Here is a 10,726-nt window from a genome sequence, read left to right as displayed (position 1 = left end):
TAAAGTATAGGCTCCCATTGGTGTTATATAAAAAGGAGTGTACATATTAACATCCACAAATGTATATATCTCCTTGTCTCTATACAGACTATCTCTGGAAGGTCATACAAGATGCTGGTAAAAATAATTGCCTTTGCTGAGGGTAACGGATTCTCCAGGCCTCCACCAGGGGATCTTCCTGATGGAACCCGTGTCTCCTGCATTGGCAGAAGAGGATTTTTTTTTTCCTGTTAAAAACCACAAGCAGCACTTAGGAAGCCACAGCTGAAGGCAGGGCGTGGAAACCACAAGCCGACGAGGATGGGATTCGAACCCACGCGTGCAGAGCACAATGGATTAGCAGTCCATCGCCTTAACCACTCAGCCACCTCGTCCTGGCGCTGGGAGGTGTCCCCAAACTACTCTTCAAGGCAGCTGGACCAGTTTTCATCCCCATCCACAGTGTGCGCGTCCAGCCCCACATGACAGCCAGCAGAGGGCGCCGCAGGGCCGCGGCGCAGGGCGCGGGGTAGGTGGGGCGAGGGGGCAGAGCCGGTCCATTTCCGGGAGGACCTGACGCCGCAGCATCTAAAGTGTCGGCCGGGACCGCACCCCTGGGAGCTGACCTGCAGCCCCTGGGCCTCGCCTCGCCCAAAGCCCCCTCCCACGTCGCCGTCTCTGGGAGGGAGGGGTGTGTGGGCGAACCAGCAGGATAAAGCGCCCGGATAGTTCAATCGGAAGGGAAGGGACTGCCCAGATGGAGAAAGGTCCCGCCACCAGCACCTTACACCTCCTCCAGGGTGCGGGTGTCCGCCCGCAGCGAAAGGGAGAGCAGGAGGCCCAGGCAATGGCATTCGAGGACCAGCCACCTCCGGCCACTACCCATCCGGCATCGCAGGGAGACAGGACGCTCACCTTGTACAGATGAGGAAACTGAGGCTCAGAGAGGCTGAGTGACTTGCACAGGGTGACTAGGAGAAGGTCCAGCCAGTAATCATTCACCAAACACTTGTTAGAGCCCCTACTAAGTGCTTTGAAGAAAATTGAATGGGGTAAATAGAATTAAAGGGCTTCGCAGGTGACTCTGTGGTCAGGAATCCACCTGCCAGTGCAGGAGACATAGGTTCCATCCCTGGGTGGGGAAGATCCCCTGGAGGAGGAAATGGCAACCCACTCTACCTGGGAAATCCCATGGACAGAGAAGCCTGGCTGACTACTCCATGGGGTCGCAGAGAATCCGATATGACAGAGCATGCAGGCAATGGAAGAAAAAAGATACGTTGTAAGGCAGGATCCTACCTTGGCTAGGATCATCAGAGACGCTTCCCTTCAGGTGACTTCAAATATGTGTTAAATATATCATTCTTAGCAAGAGTGTCTAAATTGCCTATTGTACAATTTCAAGACTAATAATAACATCTTTCTGTGCTTAAAATAGAGCATTGTCTGGGATGGATTTGGAGACTGGGGTTGACATTCATATGTATAAAATATCTATGTATAAAATAGACAGCCAATAATGAGAACCAGGGGACTCTATTCAATGCTCTGTGGTGACCTCAGTGGGAAGGAAATCCAAGGAGGAGGGATATCTGTAAGTTTCTGGTTGATTTACTTTGCTGTTACATGGTAAAGCAACTCCAATTAAAAAAATGTTTTAACCCCCTCAAAAAAAAAAAAAATCCCAAAACATTATCAAAACCTCTCTAGAAGCACCTCGGCCCCCAACTAACCACCCTCCAGAATTTTGCAGTAAATATTTTCTTGCTTTTCTTTATAGTTTTACCACCTCCTTATACATTCCTAGACAATAAAGGGTTTCATTTACCTGCTTTTGAACCTGTGTAAATCCAACTAACTGTATTTGAGTTGGTTCTTTTTGCTTAACACCATGTTTTTTAGATTTATCCCTGTTGTTGCATGGAGTTTTAGTTTGTTTTTTCTCACTGTATAGTATCCCATTATATATATGATTGTAATTTATTAATTACAGTTTATTAACCCTTTCTACTGTTGATAAACATTTGGGTTGTTTCCAGTTTGTTTGTTTCCATATTATGAACGAGGGTGCAAGAAATATTCTCATTTCTTCTGGGATTAAAGCTGGGCAGCAGTTCTCAACCTTGGCTGCTCACCTGAGGAGTTTTCAAAAATGCTACTACCAGAGGGTCCCACCCAGAGTAATTGAATCAGAACGGCTGCAAGGGTGGGGCCCAGGCTTTGGTGTTCCCTGGGGGGATCTGACGCCAGGGCTAAGAACCTCTGGGATGAAGCAGGCCAGAGAGTAGAATGCTAGGAGAGTCACCTGTTGTTCGCTGATGCTAAACTTTTCCAAAGTGGCTCATACCCATGACACTCTCGCCCGCATGGAACCAAAGTCCTCCTGCCCTCACATCCTCAACACTTGCTATGACCAAATTTTAACTTTTTATCTTTCTGATGGGCGTGAAATAGTATCTCATTGTGGTTTTAATTTGCATTTCTCTCCTTACTAATGAGGCTGAACAGTTGCGAAGTTCCTGCTGAAACAAAGACAGAAAGAGACTCTCTGGTAAAGATCCTGCGGAAGAGAGATTCTGGGGGGTCAGGGAAGATGAATGGCAGGTGCCAAGGGCTGGGATGTGGAGGAACAGAAAGAAGGCGGTGGATCATTGTGCAGGGGGAGGGGCAGAGCGGCTCAAGATCAGTGCAGCAGAGGTCAGGTCAGCAGGTGGAGGGCGGTGGTGAAGAATTCGGCTTCTGCTCTGAGTGAGATAGGGACACAGGAGGTTTGGAGCAAAGGGACACGGCGTTACTCCTCCCTCTGGATGTAGGTGGAAAATCACGATGGGAAGTGAACAGACAGGAGCCGTATTCTTTGTAGTGACTGTGCGTGGCCTGTCTCCCCCGCTTCCCCCCACCCTCCCCAGCTAGAACAGGGAAAGGATGATTGTTTTGCTCACAGCACTTAAGGATCCAGACAGTTGTCCCTGCTCTCATGCTAGGTGGTGAATGGAGGGTCTTAACGGGTTTTCACAGGTGGAAACGAGTTGGAGAGACCTGCGGATTTAGGCCTGTGCCCAATCCCCAGTCCAGGACAGGCATGGCCCTCACAGTTGGTGGGCTCAGAGAGCTGGGGGTGAAGTCTGTCCCTCCCCTGGGCCCAGCCCACAGCTAAATCAGTCAGTGACCCCCGGTGGAGCCTAGCCTCAGGTCCTTTAGACACAGTATCGATGACCCCAGATGAGTGAGGCAACTAACCTGAGCTCCGCCCTTCCCCACTTCTTTCTCCCACCTGCCCAGAGTAATCTTTCTCAACCAAACTCCAAACAGGTCCCTCCTCAGCTCTCCAGTGCCCCTGGGGCAAAGTCCAGACTCCTCCAGGCCCTGACCCCGCCGCCCTGCCCACCCCACCCCCATCCTGAGAGAGGCTCTCAATGGCTCAGACGGTTACTGCCTCTAACCTCAGGCCTTTCTCCTCGGCATTTTCACTTCCTCTGGGAAGTTGCCCCGACCCTTGGTCAAGTGACCCGCCTCTTGACTGTCACAGTGCCCTGTGGTCCCCACCCCCCCACTCATCGAAATACACTTCCCTTTGCATTGGAATTGCCTGTTGACTTCACCTGTCTCCTCCACTTGACTGGGCGAGCGACCCTTCAGCAGAGACCCCGAGTGTTTTGTTCAGAGTCGTATCCCCCCCAGCGCCGGGAGGGGTGCCTGGTCCGTTAGTGGGCACACAGTCAGTCTGTGCGTTTTTCTAGCTGATGCCCGTTTGCTTTGCAAAAAAAAAAAAAAAGGCCGTGGCATTGCACACTGTCAGCAGCCACGTGGAGGTATCCATTGCTTCTCTCCGCCTCCGAACTGTGTGCTGCCCCTGGTCAATCCCACGCTCTCTGCGAGGCACCCTACGAGCGAAGGCACCCCCCGCCCCGTTCCGACACCCGAGGCGGTGGCGGTCTCCGAAAGTCAGGTGCCCAGACCCGCGGCGCGCGGCGCCAGAGGGCGCCAGAGGCGGGAGAGCGTGCCGCGCCGAGCCGGCCCGGGCGCCCGAGTCCCGAAGAGGGGTCCCGCCTCGTCCAGGGGTTCCCAGCGCCCCGCCCCCGGCAGCCTGCCGCCGGGCGCCCATGCACGCGCCCGAGGCCCGGCGTCCGCGCGGCCCCGCCCAGCTCCCAGCGCCACGCGGCGCGAGCCCCGCCAGCCCCCAGCGCACCTGCTCGGGGCGGGGCCTCTGGCTAAGGCGCGTCTCGATTGGCGCGGAGGTGACAAAGGGGCGTGACCTGGACGGGCCACGCCCACCCGCGACTGGCGTACTTAAGGGAGTCGGCGGCCCGTCTCCACTCACAGCGCAGCTGCACGGCGTCGCGGGTGGAGGGTTTTGCGGTCCCGGCGTGACCCGGCGAGACGCCCCCCACCCCCAGCTGCTTTGGCCACCATGCCGCGCTCTTTCCTCGTCAGGAAGTCTGCGGGCTCCCGCCGGAGACCCAATTACAGTGAACTGCACGACTCTTCTCCAGGTGAGGGGGCCGGGTGACCGGACCCCTGGGGAGTTTGGGGGAGGCAGGCGAAGGCTGCATGAGGAGAGCACTTGGAGGAGCAGGGGGCTTGGGGACGAAGTCGAGGGGTCAGAGTCGAGTCAAAGAATACAGCCTGGGTGCGAATAATCTCGGGTCAGGTGGGTCCGGGAGATGTGGAGAGGGTTTTTGGAGGGCGGTGGTCTTGGGCTGAGGAAACTGAAACTTAACCAGCCGCAGAGAAGAGGGGCGCCCCTCCCAAAAGTGAGAAGAGGAGGCTTCTATCTGGACAGACGCCGGGCCGAGGGCTCTGAAAGAGTCCATAGGATTTGGGGGAGGGTGTGGGAGAAGAAATGTGTATGGAAGGGGGCCTGGGACAGGGGTGTGGTGCCTTGGCAGCTGAGGAGATGAGGGGCCAGGATGCTGGGGGTTGGCCTCAAGCTGGGTACTTGGGTACTTGGAGACCTGGAAATGACCCCCTTGAGTCGGAGCTAGGGAAGGGGGGTTCTTCCCGGAAGAGCTGGAGGTTGAAGCGGGAGAACCAGGTGACCTGGTGAAGAGGGGCTCAGACTGCACGCCGGTCCTAGTAGTGAACCTGGTATTCATCTGCTAAGCCCTGAGTGCTAGCCCCGTTCAGCCCCTGGCCCACATCAGGCTGATGTCTGCTGGCTGACTGAGCTCACGCCTGACCTTGCCTTCTTCTCTGTCCCCTGCTCAGAGCTCACTTTCCAGCAGCCCTACGACCAGGCCCACCTGCTGGCAGCCATCCCGCCGCCCGAGGTCCTCAATCCCACCGCCTCCTTGCCGACACTCATCTGGGACTCTCTCTTGGCGCCCCAAGCCCAGCCCATCAGCTGGGCTTCTCTCCTGCCCCAGGAGATCCCCAAGGCTGGCGAGCTGACCTCCCTGTCCGACGAGGACAGCGGGAAAGGCTCCCAGCCCCCTAGCCCACCCTCGCCGGCCCCTTCGTCCTTCTCGTCCACTTCAGCCTCCTCCTTGGAGGCTGAGGGCTATGCTGCCTTCCCAGGCTTGGGCCAGTTGCCCAAGCAGCTGACCGGGCTCTCCGTGGCCAAGGACCCCCAGTCTCGCAAGGCCTTCAACTGCAAATACTGCAACAAGGAGTACATCAGCCTGGGTGCCCTCAAGATGCACATCCGGAGCCACACTCTGCCCTGTGTCTGTAGCACCTGCGGGAAGGCCTTCTCCAGGCCCTGGCTGCTGCAGGGCCACGTCCGGACCCACACCGGTGAGTCCCTCCCCCCAGCCCCCATTCTCCCTGCCTTCCCTGCCAGCACTTCTAAGATGGGCTTTGCTGTCACTTTCAGATTGTGGGAACCGAGGCCCCCGCCATCTCCTGACACCTAGCTTGAGTTCGGGGGGCCTGGCTCTGAAGTTTGGCAGAAGTATGCTATCCTTCATCAGCTAAGCACTTGGGCTGAGTAGATAACTTTTACATGTCCCTCAGCAGGCTCAGTTCCTCTCAGCCAAATGGGTTGGAGCTGGATATGGGAAAGGTATAAACAACACCTTGCTGTTGGGGCCAGGTGTGAAGGGGCCCACCCTGCTCCACCCTCCCCTAGCCCACCCCCACCCCCACCCTAGCCAGACAGGATGTTGTCAGCCTGCCCACCTGCCTCCGCTCTGAATCCTGCTTTGGGATCCTCCCCAGACTTTGGGCTGGCGTTTCACCTCCTTTAGCCTCTGTGTCCTCATCTGTGAAATGAGCATAAAAACACCTTGTGAGGTTTTTGTGTCAGTTAAATGAGACACCTGGGACAGAAACTACTTGGGAAAATGCTTGAGACACGACCCGCAGGCACAAAAATCGTTGGTATTTGTTCTGCTCCCAAGCCGTGTTTCTTTGAGTACCGGATTTAACTCTCTCAGCCTCTCTGATTATAACTTAATCATACAGAGTGGGTTACTGCAGTATTGTAGAGGGGGCAGTCTAGGTTCAGTGGCTGCCTCATCACTTGATAATGACTTGTTATAGTATCATGATGGTTCTCAGACCTGCTTTCCCCACCCCCACTCACTGCTGAACAGATAAACTTAATCCCATCATGCAGGCCCAGGAACTCCTTTGCCAGCAGAAAACAATTAGGTCTTGGCATTTCAAAAACTGTAATGCTAAATGTGTAGAAACTTGTGAGAAAGAACCTGTCCTAGCCTTTAGCTTTACAGAAGTGCAGAAAAGGTATCCACTCCACCTTTTCAGAGCGTGAATGGGGGAGGCCTCTCTGCTTGGGGCTGCTCTTCAGAGAGAGGGTTCAAGGGTCATGACTGTTGGTTTTGGGGGTCAGGCTGGCCAGGTTGGAGTCTCAGTTCTGGCATTTCCTGGCCCAAGGGCTGACCTGTGAGCTGTGAGGGTCAGTGAGGTGGTGTGTGAAGCCTGGCATTTTGCAGGCATTATTGATGTCATTCCTCCTGGGTGGGAGGTGGGGGGCGGAGGCAGGCAACCTCCAGAGCTTGCAGCCCATGTCTGCAGTTTCTTCTTGGTGCACAAAAGCCCTGATTTTAACATGTAAAGGCCCAACTGCCTAGCCTGTGTCCTCGGTGGCTGCCCAGCGACGGGGTCTCTATTTGGGGGCAGTGGAAACCCTTCGATGCTCCCCTTAGCCCCCCAGCTTCTCTCCCTTCCCGTTCAGACATTATTTTCATGTAAAGGCATGGCCCAGACACACAAAGCCTGTTGAAATGCACCAGCGCCATCCTCCTCGCCTCCCATTGTGCGTCTTAATGGTGCGCCCGGGGGAGGCGGGGGCTGGGGGCTGGAGCAGGTGCGCGGGGCAGCGGTGCCCAGCACCTGTTCCGGGTCGCAGCTGCCGGCCCGCAGCGTGTCAGGCCCCTTTAATCCAGGGAGTATCGCATGTACACTGCCCCCCTCGGCGGCCTTTGTCCCCTCCGGCCTGGTGCCCATTTCACACTCCAGGAGCACCAGAGAGATGTGGCCGGGCCAGGGTGGGGGCTGGAGGCCTGCGGGGCCTCCTGCTTCTGCACACAGACCTCCACCCATCCCATCCCATCCCATCCCATCCAGCCGGCCTCTTTGTCCAGGTTCGTGTCTAATCACACGTAACATAAAAATAACGTTCGATGAGCGCCGGAGGCGGGGAGGCACGCGCTCTGGGCCTGTCTCGTCACCTGTGTCGTGGCAGTCAGTCCAGCAGCCGCCCTGAGCGGCCGTCCTGACCCCGTCTCAGCGGTGAGCAAACGGAGACGCAGAGAAGGCCGCCACTTGCCCAAGTCCCAGCTTTATAGGCCAGAGTCAGGGCTCCTGCGCCTCGCCCAAGGTGGGCGAGGAGAAGCGGGGAACCCAGGCACTTCATCCGCTTTTCCAGGTCTGCAGAGCCCAGGCCCTGAGTTTTCAGAGCAGGGTGTGAATGAGGAAGAACTTGTAGGACTCAGTCATCAGACCCTTCGGGCCTGCTATGCAGAGGCGCGCCAGTCATGGCAGAGCAGGTTACACGGGCGTCCCTTCCCCAGTCCTCTGGCCCCGGCCCCACGCTGCTGGTGGCCCGGTTCCTGGTGGCCCTGTCCCAGGAGACTGAGCCCGTGATTGCGGCTCCCCTGTGGGCTGCAGACACCTGGCTTCTGGACCCCACCCACCCATCACCGTGCAGTGCCTCCAGGCACCCACGAAGGCTGCTGGCATTCATTTATTTCCAGCACCGGGATTTAACTAGGGGGCCTTGGCCTAGGGACACAAGGGAATGGGAGGAGAGGAGAATGTGTTTCTGGGAAAAAAATATTCAGTATTAAAGAACAGTGCCTGGGTGGAGTTAGAGGCTTGATTAGTATTTATTTAATGAGTTACTCTTCTGGCTTTATTTGGGAAACACAGCCCCAAGGAAAAGCGAAACAGCATTTGCTGTAAGGTTTCTGGAATGTGAGTTATAGTCTCTTGATTGGGGCAGGAATTATGAAAAACTGGTGAATGGTGTTGTCTGGTGGTGACTGAGGAGTCAGGCTCTTCTGAGACCTTTTTTTTTTATTATTGAAAAAAGATTTGCTGTCCAAGCACTTAAAGCTCCTACTGTGTATCCAGCCCTGAGTGCAGGCTCTTCCCAATACAGCCTGGGCAGCCAGGTGGCAAGAGGGCCTCAGGTGGGATTCTTTTTTAAAAAGTCACAAGGTGAAAAGATTTCTGTAGCCTCTTGGGGGTTCTAGGCCTCGGGTTGGAAGCTTGGAATGGAGTCAGGGTGGGGAGGTTCCTGCCTTCGTGGGGCTCTCTGATGGGGGGACAGACACACTTGACACTTTCTTGAGTGTAACACTTTCTTGAGTGTGATCCCAGTGATGGGGAAGCAGTGAAAAGGAGTGACCGGGGGAGGGGAGGGGGGGGCTTTTAGGCTGACTTTAGGAAGGCAGTACAGGGGTGGTAATAAGAAACACCCATTTCAGCCTCCTTAACTAAGAGGCAGTCTCTGTAGTGGTTAAAACCAAGGGCGCTGGAGTCGGGCTGCTTGGTTCTTGCTGAGACCCTGCGTATTCCCTGTGCCTCAGTTTCTGCGTCCCTAAACTCAGGACGAAGGTGGGGTTCAATGAGATAGTGGGAAGTGCTTCTACCATCCCTGGCACAAAGCGGTCAGCAAACACGGCCGTCACTGCCGCGTCATTGTTCAGCACGTCTGCTGGCAGGGCAGGAAAAGTATTTGATTCAGTCTTCTCTCAATTACCAACCCCTGTGTGTGGGGGCTGAATGGCTCCATTTTACAGATGAGCAAACGGAGGCTCAGAGAAGCCCGCTGACTTAACTCAGGGCCACACGGTGGGAAGCGGCAGCGCTCCCTGCCAAATCCAGGCCTCTGGTTTCTCTGGGTCACGGGAGCCCTTCAAGGTTGGGGTGAGCTGGGTGGCAGAGGTTGGGGGTGGCTGGGGATGTCAGCAGACATCAGCTGTTCTCCCGAGTGACTGCGCCTCCACCAACCCCTCCTGTCGTCTCTCCCCAGGCGAGAAGCCCTTCTCCTGCCCCCACTGCAGCCGCGCCTTTGCTGACCGCTCCAACCTTCGGGCCCACCTCCAGACCCACTCGGATGTCAAGAAGTACCAGTGCAAGACATGCTCCAGAACCTTCTCCCGAATGTCCCTGCTCCACAAGCACCAAGAGTCGGGCTGCTCGGGGGGGCCACGCTGACTCGTGAGGCTCCTTCCACCTCTCTGGGCCTTCCCTGCAGCCCAGAGGGGCCTACCCCCGCTCCAGAAGGGAAGACCCTGCCTCCTGGGCACTGCCACAGAATCCCCTCGTGAGCTCCACCGTCGGGCTGGACCCTGGGGACTGTTTCCTGGTCTTCTGGATGCCTTGCCAGGCTCAGAGGGGCAGGGGCGCTTCCTGTTGGGGGGGGTGGCTTGCCGCAGGGACCCCTCCTGGCAGCCGCTGCTCCCAACGTCCGTGGAGCTGGCCTTTCTGCGCAGCTCTGTGACTCCAGAGCTGTTTGGGTTTTGGTTGCAGCTGCTCGGAGCTCGGGGACAAGAGCCGGCAGACTGAGAAGTTCCCGCCCCACTCAGGGGGCCCCAGCCTGCCCCCCAGGGACCCCCAGGCTGCCCCTCCAGGAGGAGTGCCTCACTATGCAAGCGGCCACCCCCAGGTGCCCCGCGGCGGTGCCCCCTGATGCGAGGACCGCGTCTGGACCCCAGGATGCCCCCCGGCCTGGGCAGCTATTTCAGCCTCCTGTGTGTCATGGTGGCACCTGTTTCACAGGCAATTTAACGATGTCTCCAAAGGGACTGTGAATAATTGCCTTCCCTTGTCAGGGGCCCGAGTGGGGCGCTCCGGCCCCACCACTGTGTCTCCCAGAACTATTTTCGGGGCCCAACAGGTGGGCCTGGGAGGAAGATGTTTACAATTTTTTAAAGGTACACTGGTATTTATATCGCAAGCGACATTTTGTACTAAGGAAACGTTTTGTATAGTTATATGTACGGTTTATTGATATTCAATAAAGTGGTTAATTTATATATAAAAAGTCTACCTGGTTTTATAAATTATATATAATTTATATATAAAAAGTCTACCTGGTTTTACCGCCGCAGGAGTGTTTTCAAGGGCCTTCGGGGAGGAAGGACGGGGCAGGGATGCAGGGAGCTCGAGTGCTCTGGACGCCCACAGTCTTGGCTTTGGCCCTCTGGGTTTGCCGGGGGACCTTGTTTGTGCAGGTGGGTTTTCCTCGGAGCGTGGACGTCCTGTCCGATGTGGAGGTCGGGAAACACCTGCGGGCCGGTGGGCGGTAGGGCTGTGCATGCAGGGTCCTTATCCT

The 10,726-nt window shown here is 56.2% G+C and overlaps 1 protein-coding gene and 1 non-coding gene across 2 annotated transcripts; one reads left to right on the top strand and one right to left on the bottom strand.

Annotated features, from left to right (window-relative positions):
* Nucleotides 1-292: 292 nt before the first annotated feature.
* TRNAS-GCU lies at nt 293-374 on the bottom strand. The gene has a single exon. It is a non-coding gene; the product is annotated as a tRNA-Ser (tRNA).
* Nucleotides 375-4,296: 3,922 nt separating this feature from the next.
* On the top strand, nt 4,297-10,435 carry SNAI1 (snail family transcriptional repressor 1). The gene is made up of 3 exons (XM_027558284.1): nt 4,297-4,472; nt 5,188-5,715; nt 9,422-10,435. The coding sequence occupies exons 1-3, from the start codon at nt 4,391-4,393 to the stop codon at nt 9,604-9,606; spliced, it is 795 nt and encodes a 264-aa protein (XP_027414085.1). The 5' UTR covers nt 4,297-4,390; the 3' UTR covers nt 9,607-10,435.
* Nucleotides 10,436-10,726: the final 291 nt, after the last annotated feature.

The sequence above is a fragment of the Bos indicus x Bos taurus genome, chromosome 13 (genome assembly GCF_003369695.1).
Source record: "Bos indicus x Bos taurus breed Angus x Brahman F1 hybrid chromosome 13, Bos_hybrid_MaternalHap_v2.0, whole genome shotgun sequence".
NCBI classification, from domain to species: domain Eukaryota; kingdom Metazoa; phylum Chordata; class Mammalia; order Artiodactyla; family Bovidae; genus Bos; species Bos indicus x Bos taurus.
The sequence above is the reverse complement of the archived record's forward strand: the minus strand, read 5'-3'. Positions and strand labels throughout refer to the sequence as shown.

Bases quoted from the DNA above. Each gene is read 5' to 3' on its own strand.
- SNAI1 (XM_027558284.1), top strand. From the start codon at position 4,391: ATGCCGCGCTCTTTCCTCGTCAGGAAGTCTGCGGGCTCCCGCCGGAGA. The intron at 4,473-5,187 runs GTGAGGGGGCCG...TCCCCTGCTCAG, and splicing joins ACTGCACGACTCTTCTCCAG to AGCTCACTTTCCAGCAGCCC. The intron at 5,716-9,421 runs GTGAGTCCCTCC...GTCTCTCCCCAG, and splicing joins CCACGTCCGGACCCACACCG to GCGAGAAGCCCTTCTCCTGC.